Genomic DNA, 21988 nt, shown 5'->3' with positions numbered 1-21988 from the left:
GTAAAACTTATATCCACATAAACATGTAAAGTGAATGAATTTAGCAGTTTTCAATATTAGTGTGAGTGCTTTATGATTGCTGTTAATAGGCCATCATGATATATAAAGGTATATTTGGCAAAGTATGCTCCACATAAATCTACAAAGAGAAAAAGCAACATCACTTTCTTTTTTAATGGCAAACAACTGAAAGGCTTAATCTACTGGTATTTCCAATAAAGAATACCAGAGGTGGATATTTCCCAGTAGAATAAAAAACAAACTTCTGCTCGGCTAGTTTTTACGCCCAGTTCTTCCCTGTCAACATTTACCCATTTGGGTCTCCCAATTTGAAATCTATCCCTAACTCACTGGGGGCTAATCTGACAAATTGGTTCTAAGTTATTACGCTCTTCTTTTTCATTTTCTTCAAACCCCCAAATGAAGCCATATAACGTTGCCGTGAAGTAAATGTCAGTAGATGCCCATCGGAATGCAGTCAGATTAATATTTGAAGTCGAATGCCTCAAGATAAACAGTCGGCGCCATTAAACCGTAGCAAAAGACAGGAGAGCAAATTTCTGGAAAATTAAGCGAAAACAGTGATGGAAATATGATGTTTCTGTAAAGTTCACCCAGCTGATTATCATATAGATGACTGAAGACAATTTAAAAGAAATACACAAAATGACTGCAGCCAGCTAGCATAATTGTGACAGGCTGAACGTAGTTCTATTGGTATGTAGATGAGAGAATTTGGATAATATGCTATGCTGTGTTACACGTAGGATTTTCTATGGTTTTGTTTATATGTGAGAAGACAAAGGCCAAACAGAAACCATCTCTGCACCTACTGTTTATTTTTCTCTATGCCAAAGACCTTTGGGGTACTGTTGTTTCTGCCTCACACAGCAACAAAACAGCTTAATAATAATAGACTGTAAACGTATCATATAATGCACACACACGGAGAAGCAAGTGCACATACATTCATATGCAGTGAAAGTAGTTAAATATAACATCCAGTGGTGTGTGGGTAGGTGTGTGTGTGTGTTCTCTAAGTACAGAACAGTAACAACAACAAAAAAACACAGCTGGCCTGGTTAATGAAGTATGGATTTCCACTACAGGATTTCACAAAGAATAGAGCACAATAAAGACAAAAACAGCAAAACTGCACTTTGTGTTTATGTGGGCTAACGACATCACAAGAGGCACGAGGGCTGAGCTGATCAGCTGGTGTTGAGTGAGTAACTTCTGACGGATTCTGACGTTGTGATTCTGCGTCGGTTACGATGGGGTTGAGTTTTACATGTCTGAGTCGGAGTTTGACTCCAGGACGGACGGTGGAGCAAATGGGAGACGACGACGATATGTAGCTTCAGAACCGTAACTGGTGTAGATCTGTTTATATTCTTGTTGATTCTAATTGGTTTCTGTGCATGTTCACCACTCATAAAATGTGCCTGTAAAATGCCATATTCTGACAGTTAACGCCTTTATTTGATTTTCCAGTGAAAAACACAACTTGCAGCATAAACTGCTCTAGCTAGCCCAACAAACTTCCTTTGTTCCAACTACTCGATGATGGGATTATTTACACATTTCTTCTCTGTTGTGTTTGTTAAAGTGATGATGATGGGATGAGTTGGACTGCAGGTGAATGGAGGTAGGGGCTAGCTGGTTGGATGGGGCACCTAAAAAAGTAAATTTCGACCGAACCAGTCACTCAGATCTGCAGAAAATATTCTTATTAAATAGTTTTTATTTCCAAGGACTAGATTTACATATTTTAAGAGTGATCTTTGTAGATCTTTGATAATGACATTGTAGTTTTCATAAACTGCTTCCATGTCTTTTTTTGAAATGATTTCTGCCAATTTTTCACGAAATCCATACTTTCCTCTCCAGCGTTTTGTTGATGCGAATTACAGATCTCCGAAAGAGGAATTTAATTTGAAACAAGGACAACAGAAAATCACAAATACCTTCTGTGATGTCACAGCACAGGCGTCCGCTCGGAAGCTAGTCTTTAGGAGTTTATGTCGTCTCAAATAAATGACAACTTACAACAGCAAAGAAAATACAACACCTGACCACAAAATACCCTGTGTGTAACAAATCGCATCTAAAGGGAGATGAAGTTGTTCCACGTAGAAGTTGGCACCGGGTTTCCCTTTAAAGAAAGCCCTTCTTCGGCCCGTTTTCGAGGCGAGTGGTAAATTTGGGTCAGTGAACGCGAGAGGCCGGTGTGGCCGCGGAGCCACCGATCACATCCCGGCCACCAGTGGAAGGTGCAGCAGCACAGAAAACACTCAGCACATTCACAGAGCAGCAAGAGCAAACACTGGCATCAAAATGAGGCGTGGGCTTGCTTTCACTGGGGTAGCAGTTACAATGGGGGCCTCGGGCTCTCAGGAATAATAGGAGATGGATAACTAACACTCCACAGAGGGCAAGACCCTTTTCTGTCAATAATGATCATATTTGTCTTTTCTTTTTTTTTTTTGCTCCTTCTTTTTTCTTTTTTGTTCCACTGGTGCTCCAGTCACCTGGCAACATGCACCTCTTCTCAGACTCATCAGTTTTGCTATTTGGACTAATTGGGACTTCATCCCGTGCTAGTGACGGAGTGCAATTTGCATATCAGCTATAATCACAAAAGACAGTCTGCATCACCGTATCCTCTGGATACCATCAAACAAATCCTTTTTTTTTTCTTTTTTTTTTGCCCCGCATTTATACTGAGAGAAGACTGAATAACGAGGCACCGTTCTCAGTTTCACCTGTAGGAGAAAAAAAAAGAAAGAAGCCCAGCTCGAAATGCATCCAAGAGGATACTATAAATAAAACCATTATATCTGACGGCATGCCTCGAAGAATAGAGAGATTTTTTTTTGACCTTGCGGTACAAGTGTGCTGTCATGAGAATCCCTGTCACATTCAAATGAGAACTACTTCAAGTCTCTCTCTCTCTCTCTCTCTCAAAAAAAAAGAAAAAAAAAAGGAGAAAAGAGTTCAAATCCGCGATATAAAATCTTCAAATTTACCTTGCAAATGAAACATCAAGCTCAGTCAGAGGAGGCAGGCTGCGATCTTATTTCCTCCCAGGAGCTCTGCTGGCATACTGAGGGGCGGCTCGCCTAAAATGGGACCGTCGGCGCCTCTTGGAGATATTTCAGGTAGCTATCCCAAAGCATGCGTCTTGGCTCCTATAATGTGTGACGGCCTGCGAAACGAGCGATGCCCTTCAAGAAATCCATACCCGGCGGATAAAGGGCAATTCCTCCTTCCAGCGATCCTCTCGCATTAGATAACACTCAGAAGAAAAAAAAAAAAAATTCGTCTTCATTTTTAGAAGGAGGTAAAACAGAGGGGGGAGGAGAGGGAGGGAGAGAGAGAGAGAGTGGGGGGCGCAAACTGCGTGAGGGGTCCCGGTGTGGATCGCCTCTACTGCGCATCCAGAGGAGGAGAAAACGCCTTTTTTTTTTTGTACGCTTGCTTTAATACGCTTGCTGGGTGGCTGGTGTTGCGCTCAATCCGACCAGATGTTCGTCTCGCTTTCACAAGCTTTTTTTCCCTTTTTTTTTTCCCAGTCCGCGACGCAGGGGCTCAGTCAGAGCGACTTAATCCAGACTGACAGAGAGCTTTCTGCCGTTGTAGGCGGTGTAGTCCCCGCTTTGCCCCCGGACCGCTGTCTGCCACCGACCCGGCTCCATTTCTTGACCAGCAGCAGCGCTGTGCCCGGAATGGTAATTCGTGCGCTCCGAGCCGCACAGAGACCATTTGTGTGCAGCAGGCAGATGCAGCAGCAGTAGAACCTCGCAGCCTATCTCGCAGGCAGGCATCATAATTTATTCATGTAGACCGAACTACTGCTGCACTAAAAAAAAAAAAAAGAAAGAAAGAAACGCATCGGACCTATAATCTATGAGCGTTTATAAAAAGAAACCTGGGTTGTCGATCAGATTCACACGTAGATGAGATGAAACATGAGTCGAGCTGTATTGAAAATCCATCAGTTTCTTTTGCATAAAATCTTTGCCTGTGTTTTTCTTTCTTTCTTTCTTTCTTTTTCTTTCTTTCTTTCTAATCATGGACAAACCCAAAAATAGCAGCCTGTAAAGCTGAACATTCCCTTATGTATTCAATAGATTTTTTTTTGGGGGGGAGGGGAAGCAGAAAGTGTTGAGTTGACTATAACAGAGAGGCCTGGCTCCCTGAGGGTCTACTTGGCACCGAATCCATCATTATCTGATGCACCCACCCCGTAGCCTTTGTGCAAGTTGGCAAAGTATGGCCCTGTAAGTGCATAAGTTGACAGTAAGGTAGCTGCACTTGAAGCGTTTTTTTCCCCCCCTCTTCAGTTTTTCACAGGAAAAGTATCCACCTTTGCTCATCAACCAACATTTCTTTCCATTTCCCTTTGCAAATTGCCCAGATTGAGTTGAGGTGGATTGCTAAAGTGTGTCATTTTCAATTCTTAGCTCCAATTCTTAATATGGACTTTGAGTAGGACATCCTATTTCTTGAATATGCTTAGATCTAAACTACTAGGACAGTGTGGGTTCTTCCAGAAAGCTTCATTCATTTTTGCCATGTCTCTAAAAATCGCTGCTTCCAACAATGGCTTTCTTCTTGACTCCTTCTAATAAAGACCAGAACTTTGGAGTTCCATGGCTAATAATCTCCCAACATAATTTATACTGATGAAGTAACAAAAATCTTCCATTTTAACAATGGAAAGCTGCGACTCAAAGTTAAAATGTGAAAAAATAATAATAATAATAATTGCAATGCAACAGCATAAATATCACCAAGCAATAATTTGCTGGGTCAAATGTTTCAAGTGTTATGAGCCCACATCTTGCCAGTGTCATTTTCTGCTTGCTGATAAAGAGTGTTGCAGCCATGTCCACACCTGACACGGGTGACAGTTCCTAAGGTGCCAAAAGTCACACAGAGTTCTGGATGCATAGTGACAGAGAGAGAGAGAGAGGAGGGAGGAAAGTGTGCACTTATCACAATGTTTACCATAATTCCCCAATATGGTCCAGGCCTAGTTGAAATTTTAATGGCTAATCAAACATGACTTTCAATGTCTTTGCGTTGTGCAGAGCTGGATTTAGAAGGATGTGGGTCCCTGGGCCGGAGCCAGTTTTGTTGTCCTATCCTTAGTTAGTCCTTCACATCAGCAGCTATGAATTGATGCATGTTTGATTCTTTCCCTGCTTCATGCTGTTACATAAAAATGAAGCACAACTTCACATTTTTCAAATAGTTGAGTATTGTTTACGTTCATAAAAATTACAAAATATTAATGGACCGTACCTGATGTGGGCCTATTAGTGTTAAATAAAGCGAAAATGTTTGAAAAACATGCATTCATTTAAAAAAAAAAAAAGAAAGATCTTTTTGGCCACCCCTCAAAATTGGCGCCCTGGGCTACAGCCCTTAAGCCCTGTATAAACTATAGAGGAAATGTGGCCTAAAAGAGGGAAATTTTAGGGTTTTTTTACAGACAGGTTGTAATAATTAGAATGAAATAGATTTAATTTAGGGGTATCAGATTAAAAGAAGCCAATTAGTAAAATATTTGTAGATGATTTTGAAAACCATGTGTCATTTTCTTTCCACTTTGAGCTTGATCCCATAAAACTCCAACACAATACGTCAAAGTCACTCTGACAAAAATGTGACAAACCTTTAATGAGTCTAAATACTTTTACAAGAGTACGTTTACTGAGGACAACGATCGAGTCGCCACTAATGGGGTTTCCTGTGAAACAACTGTTTGTTGACTTCGTCCTGAAAATTACCCCAAGGATCTCTAGGAATCAATTAACTAATCCAGTTCCATGACGTGTGCCCAAGATCAATGAGAATTACAGGTGGTTTGGGGATTTCTCCACAACCAGGCTGGCAGGAGCCTCTTTGATCAGTTGATTTGTGCTGTTTTACAGTCGCAAAATCTGATGGATATATCTGGGGGTGGGGTGGGGATGCAATCAGTCTCTGTTGTTTCTCTCATTTCATGAGATCACCCACTAGTCAGTAAATTTCCAGCAGCTCGCTCCTGTTTGAAGCGATTTTAAACACATGCAGACAGCCAGCAGAAAGCACACTTGAAAGGTTTCTCTTTTTGTTTATCGGCCGCACTGACAACAGTGGCATTTTGCTGCTGGGAAGTGTTAATGCCAGGGCCCGTCTCTGACCTACTGCAAGTGTCTCATCTGTGTCATCAGATGAGACACTGATATGAAATGACACAGAGATGCTGTTGTTTATATATATTTATATATTTTTTTTCCTCTTTATTGTTGGTTTTCCTCGTTCTCATTCTCCTCGTCGTCGAAGTCATCCTCGTCCTCGTTCTTGTTCTCGTTCTCGTTCTCGTCGTCCTCCGGCTCGGCGTCCGGGTCTTCCAAGTAGTACAGGAACTGCTGGTAGGTGAGGGAGTTGGTCCATCGTCCCGTGCGGCTCTTTACTTCCAAGAACAGGGCCATGGTGTCCCGCCGGGGGTCAGCGATGCTGTTGTTCCACGGGGTCTCTGTGATCCCCAGCAGCTCGCGTACGTAAGCGGAGATGACCTGCAGGACGCACAGCAGGGATGAGGCGTTTGAAAACGCAAGCTTTACACGGTTTAAATCTATTTAATAAAGCAGTATCCCCACAGAGGGAATGGAGGGCCCGGGAGACCTCATAACCACTTGTGTACGAGAGTAAAGACAGGCAAAAGAAACATTTTCTGTCAGTTTAGTACATGGACTTATACAAGTGAATCCTTAGGCATTGCACAAAAGCTTACTTTTGGACTTTTCCACATTTAGTCACATCACAAGTGACAATCTTCAGTATGTTTATTTGGGAATTTAATGTGACAGGCCAATGCAAATGAAAATCTGCAAAGTGTGGTGTGCATTGTTTTTTTTAAAATATCTTTTTAGCTAAGATGCAAAATGCTCCAAATGAAATAACACGATATGATGCATCTGACGCAATACAGACAACCACCAAGGTGGAGCATAGAGTTGGCAGCATCTTGGTGAGGCAAAGCTTTTCTTTAGCAGGAATAGATAGGCTGCGGAGTTTATGGAAGGATGAATAGAGATAAATACGGAGAAATTCAGGAGATTCGCATTCCAGTATGATTGTGAACTTACAGCCACAGCTGCAGTAAAATGGCATACATCAATTTGTTTGCTAGAGTGGCCCAATCAAAGTCAAGATTGTAATCCGATTGAAAGTCAGAGGCAAGATTTGCCCACCAATGCTTTCTGTCCATTCAGACTAAAGTTTAGCTGCTATGCAAAGAAGGATGGGCAAAAATTTCAGTCGCTATAAGTGCAATACCCCAAAGATTTTCAAATATTATAGCAACATAAGTTGAATCTGAAAGCGTTGACTCAGGTCGGCTTAATAAAGCTGCAGGTCACACTTTTAAAACATGAATATTTTCCTTCCACTTCACAGTTCTGCACCACGTTACCCACCACATAAAATCTCAATATAAAGTTTAAGATTCTGATGTGAGAAAATGTGAAACAAATTAAGGAGATATTGATATCTATGCAAGTTAACCATACATGTTAAACTGATATAAATAATGAAAGCATATGCTTGGGAATTTCTTCATGGGATTTCACTGTCTTTTCATTGTCAGCTCACACATCCCAACAGCTTATCCTAAAAACTGTTCTTAGCAGGGTTGAATGTATAGGCATTGCTGCTAAAAAAAAAAAAAAAAAGGTCTGGTTACAGCACACAGCTTTAATTGGATGCCACATATGCAAAGATACAGAGTCCAGCAGGATGTGTGACAGTGCCAAGCCTGAAAATGGCTGCCAGTGCACTCAGAGGAGACTTGTAATTGTTTGTTGAGATTAGACTAAATGATATGGGACGCATTGATGTTTCAGCATTGACTAATAAAGTGCACTTAGGAGTGCCATCATTAATATTATATTGAATCAACTCTGCCAGTTGAAATTCATCTGATGGGACAGTATTGTTATCATATAAACGTGCTGTTATAATGACACAAATGTTGCATGCTTTTCTGCCTATTCTCGATACCAGGATGTCTCTGAAATCTGTGACTCCAAGTTTTGGCAAGTTGTTACAGTTGACATGAATGAGCTTCTTTCCGGTGATGAAATTCTCGGTGAAACAATCCTGCAACAGAAATGAAGTGCCAGAGTTTAGAGACTTAATAACGCCAGTCCATTGGAAAGTTAGCTGAACTTGATTAACATTTCCTTAGTATTACTTTACAGTGAAGTTATTTGGTTTTAGCTACGGTTTCACCTACTTTGTATTTCGAAAATCCTATAGACTCAACCCAATTTGCAACATCTTCAGTGTCCCAATTCAGGAACTCCATATTTCCTCTGAAAATGTTGCTATGGAAACGGTTGGACACGTTAATGTTGAGATAGTATTTGCGGCAGCAATGGCAAATATTAATATATTTACAAAAAAAACATCGGATTCGTAGACTTTAAGAAATTTGATCTAGCTAATATTTCAACCAAGTAAAGCTAAAATCTAAATCCTAATTCCAGGAAATCGCATACAAATCAACAAACTTTAGCTTGTTTGGATCCACATCCAATCAGCAACTTCTTAATTTACGGCTTTTAAAAGCCGTAGAGTGATTGGTTGTTAACGATTTATGTCCCGCCCACGTTAGAGAAAGCAGCGAATGGGCGCAAAGCATGGTTTTCACAGATCAACTAATCATCTGCGACCCTCCTTTTCGCTTGTAACGCGTGTAAATGTGTTGTAGATCGGTTCAATTCCAGGTACGTTGTCCTGTCCTCTGGAAAGAGCTGGAGATTAAGTTTCCTTCTCACTGTGGGTCGGTTAAAGGAAAAATAGACACCTGACTCAACACAATGGCAGCGCTTGTCCTCCGGTCACTGTTAAACAACAAGGTAAAGCTCGTATTAATACAAAACTTTGCTTTTTAATGCATGTTTGACCTATCGAGGCTAAGAAGCTGTTTAGCTAACAAAGTCATGCTCCTTGCACCTTCACTCCTCTTTTTCTCCAAGTAGTTAATCCTAGTTTTAGATAGTTAGGTTTTATTTATCTGCATGTGGATAATAATTACAAACCTGTGATTTATTCATAAGGGACTATTATTGTTTCGCTTGTTTGTTGGCGATAAATGACGTTTAAGCTGGTTAATGTGTGTTGTTTTTCCTTCAGGCTCCTCTGCAGCTTGGTCGCATGTGCTACTCCTCTTCCTCGGTGGTAAGCTCTGACACCGACACCCAGCTGTTGCTACAACGCAGAAATAAATCCGACTCCATCACGTGTTCTGCAAAGTCTCTCCTGTCTTCCAGTTCATGTGCCTTTTTGTTCATTTCGAAGTGTGCTTACAGAGCAGAGAAATTAGATTTCTTTAGTTTTTTTTTGGTCACTCTTAAATATTTCTAATCTTGAAAAAAAAAATATTTACGAGAGAGAAATGATCTAAATAAGTACAAAATGCAGTTTTCTCATTCATTTAATAATTTTATTAATGGAATAAATTTCTCCAGATTAGCTTATGTGCCTCCTTGACATAAAAAGAAACATTTTTGCCCCCCATGGCAGCAAAGGTTTCCATCGAGTTTGTGTATGAACTGACATTGCTCTCTGTGGAGGAATTTTGACCCACTCTTCTTTGCAGAATTGTACTAATTCAGCCACGTTAGCAGATTTTCAAGCGTGAACGACTTGTTCAACATCATTTCATTGCATCTCAACATGACATACGTTCCAACTTTGACTAGGCCACCTCAGAACCTTCATTTTCTTTCTGCTCTTTCACCAGCATGCGTGGCTGCTGGTATAAATGCTTCCTGCAGTTTTATTCAACATCTGACAGGACGAAACGTCCCATTATTGTCTTGTCGGTATACAGAATTTTCCCATCAGTCTCTGCCATCAGCCAGATGTTTTCTTTTTAGAAAACAAGAGACGTGTCTTTGTGTTGTTTTTGGTCAGTTGTGGGCTTGTAACTTTCCCATGAATGCAGTTTTTGACCAATCTGCAGAGATTGTTCTGAGTTTTTGGTGACACTCTTAATTTATTGATGCACTCTTTGACTGTTAGCGCTAAGCCGCCTGTTCCACTGTTCCGTCTTTTCTTTATTTCTGGATCGTGGAGGTTCTCTGCAGTCACAAAGCATTAGGAATGGATTTGTAACCTTTCCTGGATAGATAAATGTCAGTGACTTTGTCTCTCGTGTGGGCCTGTATTTATTTAGATCGGGAACCTGATGTGTTGCTTTTTGACGTCTTTTCGCCGACTACATGTTGTCAGACGAGGCCCGTAAGTGATTTTCTTTATTCTAAAGGTCAGAGACCTTTTAGATTAGGACCGACTTTATCTAATATCAATATTTGTTTGATAATGTGGAACATTAAGTATGACAAATAAGCCAACAGAACAGCAACAGATGCTGGCAGATACCTTTTTATTGCCTTGGCTACCTTGTAACAGACGACTCCATAATAGAAAAGCAGCGCTATAAATATCTGTTACGCAGCATCAAACAATCAATGCAGCAAAGATGCATCTTGAGTCAAATGCTTCATCAAATCAAATCAGTTTATTCTCATGTTCTTGTTTACTTAATGGTGTACAACTTAGCAAGACAGTTTTCCTGGGGTCTTCAAATATTATTCTGAAAAAGGAAAAAGTTTGGGGAGATGAAATACAAAATATAAACTGCAACGTTCAAAGTAAGGGTAATAATATCACAGCGGTTTATCAGCTTGAGGCGGAAAGCTGTGTAGCAGTCTGACGGTTCTGCTTTTGATGCTGTGGTACGTTTTTTATATTTTTTCTTGATAGCAACAGTTGAGGGAGTTCATGGTGAGGTTGTGAGACGGAGCTAAATAATACATCACAGATTTATTATCCTTACCATAATGTGCAACACTAATATGGGATTTTACAAGGATTGTTTGGAAAGCAGTAAGTGTTTAATGCCAGCAGTTCATTTTCCTGACTCAGATGACGCGTTGCTAAAGGTCACAGAGAGGCTTTAAAACCGCTAAAGTTTAGAGAAAAGCCAAGAAGGAGTGGATTTATCACGACCAATATCGTCATGGCAATATTTAGCAACGACATCGCCTTCACAAGATTATTTTTGATATCCCGGACTTCTAATTGGAGGCGTTTCCGAGTCGTGTTCGAGCTGCGGCCATGTTGACTCCGTTCAATGAAAGTTCTTCGTCTTCAGAGCTTCACGCAGTGAAATGACGCGCCGTCATCAGCTGCTGAGAAAACCTTATGAAGCGATCGAAATAGAGTTCACTTGCTTCATGCAAGCGATTGCTTTGTGGATGCTGAGTATTTTTGCTTTGTGTTGTTTTATCAAACAATCTTAGGCGATTGTCTGGAAATGCGTGAAAAATCAAAATGTATTGTTACCAAGTAAATGCATAAAGAAACACAAATAAATCAAAGTCAGTTTATCTATGATTGTTTTTTTTTTGTAGGCAAAGCAAAGTTTTTTTTCCCTAATGCATGGTTAGAAACTAATAAGCTGTAAAAGAGCTGTACTGTTTTTTTTTTCTGGCCTCGGAAAAACATTCATTGAAAACTAGTCGGCCAGCCTTTGACTTTATCAACACCTTCACATTTTATACTCGGATAATTGCTGGAAATTAGGATTTATGGAGCTGAGCTGTAGCTATTGGGGGGACAAAAACAAATTTTTTTTTCTAAGCAAATGATTTATTTATTGCACTCAATCTAATTAAAAATATTGCATAAATTACGTCTTTAACGTTTATTTATTCATAATTCTTCCATCCCTCCAGATGTGCTTTTATGTTTCATTGGCATCTAGAAGCGCAACGCTAAATCACTTACTCAGAGTAGATGACATTGAAGCAAACCTTGTAATATATTTGGAGCATTTGAAATTCAATTAAAGCTTTGAATTAAACCTCCTAAATTATTTGCAGAAGATGAGTGCATCACTAGGTTGTAAATTTTAAATAGGACAGTGAAAAAGACCTGGTTTGTTCACCTTTATACTCTTTAATAAAACACACAGCAGGTAAATAGACACACCATTAAGCCAAATTATCGTGGTCAGCTCAATTAATGGCAGCCAGTCAACTATGAAACGCTTCAAGGAGACATTACACTCTCGGCTCACTTTGTAGTGATTGATGGATGTTGTCAGCAGAGTTATTAAGAATGTAATCATGCAGGAAAGGGGCGTTAATTCTACGCTGCTTTTATCTTCCAGCCGACGACCAAACTCTTCATCGATGGCAAGTTTGTTGAGTCCAACTCTTCTGAGTGGCTGGACATCCACAACCCTGTGAGTGTTCATCCAGACACGGAGACACGGCAGCAGTACAATAACAGGTTATGAAGAGGTTGATGTCAATTGACCAAAACATTCTTAGTTGCAGGAAAGTATTACCAGAAAAAACCTGTTGGATGAGGAGAAAGACTTGAGAGTGAGGCAGAGTAACAGGCACAGTCAGAGCCACGATGGTAGGGTTTGGGTTGAGGTGTGAAGTCTTGACCTGTTTTGGAATGAGCTCAAGTTTTCTGGTGTTTAAAGCTGGACAAACTCCAAAAGCTACAACTTCTGCATAGACGAGTTACAAAGTATTGACTATTACTTGTATAAAATAAACCATGTATAATTTCCTCTCCACTTCTCAAAATGGAGTGAAAGGCTAGCTAACAAATAACTTTTCAGCAAGATGTCGGCGCTCGTTTTAAGTAAGCAATTCCCCGATATTGACAAAAAATTTACTAGTTCTACTTATAGCAGAGTGTCCATGTGTCCTTAAAAAATCTTAAATTCATATAGCTAAAATTAAGGCCTTAAAACAACTTAAATTAACCTTGTGTCTTGACAGGACTATTTAATTGGTACTGTATGTAAGGCAAAGGTTTGAGACACACTTAGATTTCTACACTGAGTGTGACTTCGGACAGTTGAGGCTACTGGTAGCTCATGACTAACATACTTTGCTAGCTGGCTTTGTTTTGCTTCTATGATGGCTACGTGCAAATCCAGTTGGCTGGACGAAGTTTGTGCATTTCTGTGGAGATACAGGTCTTAAATTTGAGTTGGTGAAAGCTGCAGACCCTGTGTAACGAGACATTTCCCTCCATGTTATAAGTGAGCTAATCTGCCTGTGAAGCAACTTTTCACCGGTATTAAGGAACTTTTGACTTAAAACAAGCTCCTGTATCTTGCTTAAAAAGTTACTTGTCCAGTAGGTTTGTTCTGTTTCAAATATACTCTAGAAACTAGACCAAAAGTATTTAATAAGGGTTTTTTTTTGGGTTTTTTTGCAATGATTCTCAAAATGTGAAAAGGCTCAAGGGGTTTCGTAAGACGCTACATGTGGATAAATTAGAATCTCCAGTTGCCTTTGTGTTGTTGCCTGATTTGTTAAGCAAGAGAAAAAAGTTTGTAGCTTGTCAAGTATTAGCCGCTAGCTACGCTGTGTCTGATTACTGCCTTGGAACAGATCCATCTCATCACATAAAAAAAAAACACAAAAGCTGTAAATGACAGGAGAAAAAAAAACAAACCCTAATCTATTGTTAATATTAATGGAATAATGTCCAGCATTGGATGCCAAGCAATCACTTTATTTTCTCCCAGTCAGCTCTGAATAACGTCTCTCCTTCCCCTCAGGCCACTAACGAAGTGGTGGGACGCGTTCCCAAAGCCACTCAGGCGGAGATGGTGGCCGCCGTGGATTCCTGCTCCAGAGCTTTCCGCTCGTGGTCCGAGACGTCCGTCCTCAGCAGGCAGCAGATCTTCCTGCGCTACCAGCAGCTTATCAAGGACAACATTGTAGGGAAATTGGCCGCCTTCTTACACGGTTATCTCGTCTGCTGAGCTGACCTTTGCGTGTTTTTTCGAATGTTTCAGAAAGAACTGGCAAAGCTGATCACCTTGGAGCAGGGCAAAACGCTTGCCGACGCAGAGGGAGACGTGTTCAGAGGACTCCGTGAGTAAAACGTTCACTGTAGAGCTGGAACGATTAATCGGATTAATCGGCAGCTAATTTAGTAATCGATTAATCGTTAGCTGGAGTCTACAGAATCAAAAAAAGGCCGTCTGGTGGAAAAAATCCCAACGTATTCAAAACAATAATATTTACATTTTGCATTTAAAATAAAAACACACTTGTGTGTAAATATGTTTTAGTCAAAACCCCTCAAATGCTAAAGTTTTAGCTTCACCTGCTTCAGATTTGTCAAAGGGATGCTGTGGTATTGCATTTTAGGCAAAAAAGTCTTTATTTTCTTAATTAAAAAAAGAATTTAAGTAATTTTTTTATTTGCGTCTTTTAATATATTTCTAATATTATATAAAAAAGGATCAAGTGGTTAAATAAAAAATCTGCAGAATGTGCCATTTTTAAAAATCTGATTAGCTGATTAATCTTCTCTTCTGGTGGAATAACTTTTATTAAGAGCTGCAGAAAAAACAGCAGAAATCCACATTCCTCAGCTGAAACTGTATCAAATATTGTCTGTTTTTCAAGTTCAAAGTTTGACAATTAAGCGGTCGCAGGGTTTTTATCTCTGAAATGTAAACACTGTAGCGAACAGCACCGGTGCAGCGTTAGGATATTTCATTTGACGGCATGTGAAAAAGTGTTTCCAGGCTGTGTTTCTGTTTGGAATAAAAGAGTAATTGTTTAGCTCACCTCACCGAGTCTTTCTGGCATCAAGAAGAAACGTATTGAGAAGCTGAGAGAGTCCTGCCCACTTTAAAAAATATATAAAAAAGAGCTATTTCAGTAACTACAAGATAGAGCTGTGAAAAAAAAAAAAAAGGTGTTCATTTTTTCGGTACTTGGTGGAGATCCCAGTTTTTGTGTGCTCGGATTATTCTGGCATGATAACTTTTCTATTATCAGCTGAAAGACAGGCTCCATTTGGAGCGCCGCTGCCTGGAGTACAGATTTTCTCCTGAGCAGGGGGGCACTGGTGCTTGAAGTTTGTTGAAGTTTTTATCACAGCTTATTACTTGGAAATTGAACTTTTTCTCTTTTTTTGTAGAAGTTAAAATACAAACTTTGGATAGGAGGGTGAACTAGAAAGAACCACAGTGCCATTATTGTAAGACTTTCACTTCTCCCATTGACTGATTCTCTGATTCATTACCAGAGAAAGATGCTCAGAGGGAAGTTTAAAGCTTGAGATAGTGTTTTATAATCTAACCCCGCTCTAAATTTCTCCACGTCTTTCTCCCCGACTTGCCTGCTGTGTCCCTTGATCTTCACGATGCCGTTTGTTCACTAGCGGTCTCTTAATAATCCCCCACAGAACAGCTGGATTTATTATGAGCTTTAATTACACACAGGGGGAACCTGAATACAAGTTGGTTAACTTTTGAACACTGCAAAAACACAAAATCTTAAGTATTTTTTGGTCTACTTTCTAGTGCAAATATCTTAGGGCACTTGAAATAAGACAAAGCGAACTTACAAGTAACTTTTCAGCAAGATATAGTTTTAAGTAATTGATGAAAATGTTGTAAAATCAATATGAAGGAATTATGTATTTAAAACAAACGGCTACTGATTATTAAAAAAACAGAGAAAAACCTAGCATCTTTTCTATCCACCTCACAATTATGCACCACTTTTATTTCATCTGTCACTTAAAATCTCGATTTGAAGAAGTACAAATACTTCTGCAATTCACTGTAAATTTTGGCTCACCCTTCTGCCTATTTGGAAGTGAATGCAATCCTGCCTGACGAGTCTGCTGACATTCCCCACCGTGTCTCGGCTTGGATTTATCCCTGACACGCGCCATCTATTACGGGAGCTTACCGAGGCAGGTGGGAGCCTTCTTAATTGTCCCTAATGAACACAATCAGGCTCAGGGTAGCAGGTTAATCTCTTTAAACAGATATCTGCATACAAATACGCCGAGTCGGTCGGTAGGTGGTGGAGGGGGGCAAGACTTTTGGCTGCGAAAGCCGTCTGCTTCCAATCACAGTTGAGCTGTAGCTTGTGTGGTAATTAACGTGTGTGTTAATACCAACACAACGTGGAGAACACGCTTTATCAGAGTAGCGACGCTTTTGATTTGGTTCCAAGTTGCCTGCGTGTAAATAAGTGAGCAGAACAAGAGCGTTTTGGCTGTCTCGTTACATTTCATGAACATTTTTTTTTTTTTTACATATAAATGATCAATCCAAAACGGTTTCGTTCTTCACCTGCCCCCCTCAGAGGTGGTAGAGCACGCCTGCAGCATCACCTCCCTCATGCTGGGCGAAACCCTCCCCTCCATCACCAAGGACATGGACACGTACACGTACCGCCTGCCCCTCGGCGTCTGCGCCGGCGTCACCCCCTTCAACTTCCCCGCCATGATTCCTCTGTGGATGTTCCCCGTCGGGATGGTGTGCGGCAACACGTACTTGATGAAGCCGTCCGAGCGCGTCCCAGGATGCACCATGCTCCTGGCCAAGCTGCTGCAGGACGCGGGCGCACCAGATGGCACCTTGAACATCATCCATGGGCAGCATGCAGGTGAGTCTCTGCTCCGTCACGACTTCTCAGTGCGAGTTTGTGGTAAACAATAGGGAGGAGTCCAAAAATAACTCCCTTCCACAAATTATATAAACTATAGTCACATGTGCATTTATTGTATTGTTTGTCATTTTTCATGATAAAGTTTTTATAAGATTTTGATTTATCATGAAACTAGGTTTTGTTTGGATTGCTGGTTTTTTAAAATTATTTTCTTCTACTGTTTGTTCAGTAAAGGTGTATTAATAGATTTGAAAATATGATTAAATGAAGTTACTTTGTGCATTTTAGTTACAGCACTCGCTATTTATGTGACTCGTGTCCTAAAGATGGGAATGTTTTGCAGGAGCAGTATTTGTGTTTGTGGACTATAAAAACTGCGACACGCAGTTACAGTCATACAGTAAACTAGAAAAACAGTAATAGTTATAAAATGTCATGATTAAAAAAAATGGTCTCATTTTGCAGATTTTTTATTTAAACGCATAGGCATTTTTTTATACAATGTTAGAAACAGTTTAATAAATGCAACTAAATAATTCAATTAATTTTTTTAAATAAGAAAATTGAAATTTTTTGCCTAAAATGTAATAAAATAGTGAAAATATGTCAAGACAGAGTATGATTAAATCTATTGACTTTTTTTTGATTCATCAATTAATAATTGGATAGTAAAAGGTGCTTAATAGGAAATTTTATTTTTTATAGTCAAAGGGCATAGACTTAACCAGGTTAAGTCTTAACCAGGTAAAGCCATTTGAGAAGTTCCAAGTATATTTGCAGACAAATAAAGTTTTTTCTAACCTGATATGAATCATATATTCATTTTTGGACAGTTTTGGCTTCATAACTGCAAAATCAAATCCTAATAAATTAAATTAAAGTGTATGGCTGTAATATGACAACTTGTAGAAAGTTGGGAATGCTTATTCGAAGCTGTGCAAATCATAATTTGGATGCGTTCCTTTAAAGCCTAGGCACAGATAAAAAAAAAAACACTTTGGGTTTTTTTCTTTTTGTGTGTGTAGCTGTGAATTTCATCTGTGACCATCCGGCCATCAAAGCCATCAGCTTTGTGGGATCCAACCAAGCAGGAGAGTACATCTACGAGCGCGGCTCCAAGAACGGAAAGAGGGTTCAGTCCAACATGGTACTCTCACGCTCTCAAATTGCACCACTCTGACGTTAAAGAGCCAATTATTTTCAGTGGTAATTCGCACGTCGCAGAGCTGTCCTCAATTTTGTCGTTCAGGGTGCCAAGAACCACGGTGTGGTGATGCCTGACGCCAACAAAGAGAACACCATCAACCAGCTGGTGGGGGCCGCTTTCGGAGCAGCCGGCCAGCGATGCATGGCTCTCTCCACTGCTATCTTCGTTGGGGAGTCTCGTGACTGGCTCCCAGAGCTGGTGGAGCGCTCCAGATCGCTGCGCGTAAACGCAGGTAACTCCACCTCAGGAACCGTCAATAGAAGATTAATGTCTTCTTCTTTTTTATATGCAAAACAGCCTATAGTATAAACACTTACTGCAGATTTTATCAGAAAATACCCATTCAGGACGCTGCCCTGCTCAAATATACAAATTGTTTTGCTCCAGGCGATCAGCCCGGGGCCGACGTGGGGCCCCTGATCTCCCCTGAAGCCAGAGCCAAGGTGGAGTATTTGATCCAGAGCGGCGTGGATGAAGGCGCTAAGCTGCTGCTGGACGGGAGGAATGTCCACGTCAAAGGATACGAGAACGGAAACTTTGTCGGACCCACCATCCTGAGCAACGTAAAGGTGAGCTGACGATCTGTTTTTACAGTCTTGAAAAAGTATTCAACCCCCCAGGCTTTTTTTCTCATTAGGTTTTATGTAGGGCTGTACCGATTGCAGTTTTCTGGCCGATCGCCGATCTTTTAAAAAGCCTAACTTACTGATTCCAATTTTGGCCGATACGGTTTTATTTGTCTGAAATGTTGCTCAAATATCAAGAAAGTTGCCGAATTGGCAACAATAGGGTGACTGTTGTTAACTGTAAATGTGCAGACATGACCTGGTCGGCCGGTTTGTCGGTCAAACCTCTCTCACGGGAGAAAAGAAAAGCACAGTGGTTGATTTTTAGACCTTTGCCGAGGTTGATAACATCAGTGGATAAGATCGGCTTCACATGTACATGAAGCCGATCACCGATCTCCTAAAATGAAGGAAATCGGCACCGATAAATCAGTGCACCCCTAGTTTTATGCTATGAACCAACATGAGGTAGTTGGGTTTATATGTTTTACACGTATCCATCCACTTCACAATCATGCACTACTTTGTTTTGGGCCATCACACTCTATCCTCAAAAAAAGACATGGCAAAATTAGGACTGAGACGATAATTTGGATTAATCTTGAATGATAATTTATTTAAATAATAATATTTGATTAATTAACTGAAGTATACAGACTCAAAAAAGGCCTGTCGATGGGGGAAACAAAACATATTCAGAACAGTAATTAAGCCAAAAATGTACAAAGAAATGCACATTTTACATTTAAGATTAAAAAAAAAAAACTTCTTATGCAAATATATTTTAGCCCAAACTCCTCAAGTTGTATAGTTTTAACTTCACCCGGTTTAGATTTACTTAAGGACTGCATTTTAAGAAATAAAATGTTTATTTTCCTATTTAAAAAAAGAATTGAATTATTTGTGTATTTGCATATTTCAGTGTATTTTTAATATTGAATAAAATGATTCGGATGGTTAAATGAAAAATCTGTTTATCCAATTAATTAATAAATTATCACAATAATTGATTACTAAAATAATCATTAGTTGCAACCCAAGACAAAATGTAAAAGGTCCAAAGGGCGTGAATACTTTTAGAACCTCTATAGGTTGGACAAAATGGGAGCCATAGATGAACTGGACTTCAGCTGCCTCTGTTGTTACTCTTTACTGTACAGAGGAACAATTTTCCTCTGGGGCTGCATGTCCCTTTAGGGCATTCTGAAAATGGAAAGGGAATAATATCACCAAGGAAGAAGTTTTCATTTCTGCAAAAGCTATTTGGAGCTAAAGTGAAAGAAAACTCCCATCAGTCTCTCTGCTCATCAGGGGAATCGAAAAGTTCGTCCTGCTTTCCCCATTTCTTTCCTGATTCTGTTGACATGAATCGGTAAATTCAGAGAGCTCAGCGACGGTGGAGTTGTAGCCTAAAAGTCCCACTATAGCATTAAGTTGAGGAGAATACAGATTTTCTTCTCTCCAGCATGGTTATTATTAGACAGACATTGTATATTGCAGACTAGAATAGAATAGAAGTACTTTATTCATCCCAGCAGGGAAATTACTTTAATGAACTAATGAAACACTCCAAGCCTCCTAAAATATGGAAGTTGTGCAGTTTTTTTTTTTTTAATGCATCATTATTTTCTGCAAAATGAGCATACTAGTAACAGTCTTGCACTTTAATAGCTCTCAGGATTTTTTTTTTGCATTCTGATCCTGCCTGTTGTTTTCAGCCGGACATGAAATGCTACAAGGAGGAGATCTTTGGGCCGGTGCTCATAATCCTGGAGGCCGACAGCTTGGACGAAGCCATATCTCTGATCAACAGAAACCCTTATGGCAACGGCACGGCCATCTTTACCACCAACGGTGCCACGGCGCGCAAATACACACACGAGGTGGATGTGGGCCAGGTGAGAGAGAGAGATGTTTGTAAAAAGACGCAAGGGTTAAGTTTAATCAACAAGCGTTTCAGCTTTAACGGAGACGGGTGGCTTTTGAATTAGCGGTGTCGAGCTCAGTCGCGCACCTTGGAAGCCGGGGTTTGTTGTGTTGTGATAATCGGCTTTCCCGCTGGCTGAAAACATTCCTGAAGCATCAGTGGTTTATGACTTGAAGCTCATTTGCATCATCATCTCAGCCTGTCATTACTTGATGAATTTGTATACGCACAACGCCGCGGAACCTCACCGTTTGTTGTCGGTTTCCTAGGCGGAGTTATTAATAACGTGGACCAAATTGCCTCCGGATGCAGTTGGGTGGACCTAAAAACCAATTTGAGCGACAAAATGTGCAACACGGCGCCGAGTAAAATGGCTCGGCAGAGCTCCAGTGAGCAGTCGTAATTATCAAACATGACCCCTTATCAGGAAGATGGATTGTTTTGTTCTGTCGCGGCTTTATAAATAGGAGTTCTCAGATTTGTCTGGTTCTCGTCAGTGTTTGCAACAAATCCTCTTAGATTCTGCAAAATCCCTAAATCCAGATTTCAGCGCTTGGGAATAAAGAGATTCATTAGGTATAAATGTATGTTGTCTGTCCCTGCTGCTTTAGACATTTCCACTCATTTTGGCAGTGAGACATGGATGGTTTTATGCATTTCCACAGGTTGGGGTGAACGTACCTATTCCCGTCCCTCTGCCCATGTTCTCCTTCACCGGCTCCAGAGGTTCCTTCAGAGGAGACACAAACTTCTACGGCAAGCAGGTAAAAAGACAAAAACAAATTTTCTCCTTTTTTTATTTATTTTTTCCAAGATGCTTTTCATTAATGATCTCAAAGACATAAAAGTGTTTTCCTGTCGACAAATTCGCCCCATATTCCCTCCAGGGCATTCAGTTCTTCACTCAGATCAAGACTGTGACGTCTCAGTGGAAGGCAGAGGACGCCACGGTAACGAGCCCGGCTGTCACCATGCCGACCATGGGACGCTAAGCTAAAGAGACAGCTTATACCTCACTGACTTCCTACCTGCCTTAACAAGAAGACCGAGTGGAGTTCAGGAAGCTATTATCGGTTACTTCTTTATTTTTCTGCTTGGGAAAATAAACCTCTTTATTTTTTTAAATGCAGAATGTTTTAACTCATAAATTTGTTGAAAAACAACAAATTACAGCTATTTTTTTTTTCCTCGCATGTGGTGCACCTACGCACAGGTGTGGGTTATATTCCTCACCTGCTTTCTTGCTCGTCCTGAACAGACCTCGGTGTTGGTCAGTTAGTCAAGGCCAGTCGGTTTTATTATATTACAAAGAGACAAATTCTGGTTTTCAGCTGCAGAACAAGAATCTTTGTGAGCAAATAGTTTCATTAATCGGATTTTAAATGTGGAAAAAAACAACTGTTGCACACAAAACTGATCTAAATTGCAGTTTTACTTCATTAAAACTAAAAGAAAATCTTTTATTTTTTTACTGTAAGTGCTTGTAAGTGCACTAAATAGTGTCTTGTGTTGTGGGGCTGGATTTGCATTACTGTCGGGTTCAGTTTGTAGCCTTAATGGTGTTACGGTTAGATTGGACTGTACTGCACCTCATGAACTTGAACCATAAGAATCTAAATCAGCCAGTATGATAAAATATCTGAGATGAGACTGTTATTACTCATGTTACAGTTTTTGAAATTCCCTTTGAGTTTGTGAGAGCAAACAGTGATGGCACTGTGAGCTATTGTAATAAAAACAGTCATTTGAGTGGAGTGAACATTGA

General features: G+C 40.1%; 3 protein-coding genes across 5 annotated transcripts in view; 1 reads left to right on the top strand and 2 right to left on the bottom strand.

The window, feature by feature from the left end:
* lrfn5b (leucine rich repeat and fibronectin type III domain containing 5b) overlaps nt 1-3643 on the bottom strand; it is a 23226-nt gene extending 19583 nt beyond the window's left edge. Inside the window, exon 1 of the mRNA XM_032585789.1 lies at nt 3030-3643. The gene's annotated coding sequence lies outside the window, so the exon portion shown is untranslated. The remainder of the gene's footprint in view (nt 1-3029) is intronic.
* LOC116734422 (sterile alpha motif domain-containing protein 15) lies at nt 3571-9237 on the bottom strand. Of its 2 annotated transcripts, XM_032585797.1 has the most exons (3): nt 8291-8769; nt 8056-8154; nt 3571-6569 (listed from the first exon to the last, which is right to left on the bottom strand). In XM_032585797.1, the coding sequence occupies exons 1-3, from the start codon at nt 8360-8362 to the stop codon at nt 6294-6296; spliced, it is 447 nt and encodes a 148-aa protein (XP_032441688.1). In that variant the 5' UTR covers nt 8363-8769; the 3' UTR covers nt 3571-6293. The 2 variants fall into 2 exon arrangements, with proteins under 2 accessions (XP_032441688.1, XP_032441689.1); XM_032585798.1 differs by lacking the exons at nt 8056-8154; nt 8291-8769 and adding an exon at nt 9099-9237.
* On the top strand, nt 8770-21988 carry LOC116734418 (methylmalonate-semialdehyde dehydrogenase [acylating], mitochondrial). Of its 2 annotated transcripts, XM_032585790.1 has the most exons (12): nt 8770-8915; nt 9193-9237; nt 12239-12313; nt 13658-13819; nt 13898-13976; nt 16218-16520; nt 17549-17670; nt 17773-17962; nt 18118-18299; nt 20015-20194; nt 20889-20987; nt 21111-21988. In XM_032585790.1, the coding sequence occupies exons 1-12, from the start codon at nt 8877-8879 to the stop codon at nt 21213-21215; spliced, it is 1581 nt and encodes a 526-aa protein (XP_032441681.1). In that variant the 5' UTR covers nt 8770-8876; the 3' UTR covers nt 21216-21988. The 2 variants fall into 2 exon arrangements, with proteins under 2 accessions (XP_032441681.1, XP_032441682.1); XM_032585791.1 differs by lacking the exons at nt 8770-8915; nt 9193-9237; nt 12239-12313 and adding an exon at nt 12475-12492.

This window comes from Xiphophorus hellerii, chromosome 15, assembly GCF_003331165.1.
Source record: "Xiphophorus hellerii strain 12219 chromosome 15, Xiphophorus_hellerii-4.1, whole genome shotgun sequence".
Taxonomy (NCBI): Eukaryota; Metazoa; Chordata; class Actinopteri; order Cyprinodontiformes; family Poeciliidae; genus Xiphophorus; species Xiphophorus hellerii.
The sequence above is the reverse complement of the archived record's forward strand: the minus strand, read 5'-3'. Positions and strand labels throughout refer to the sequence as shown.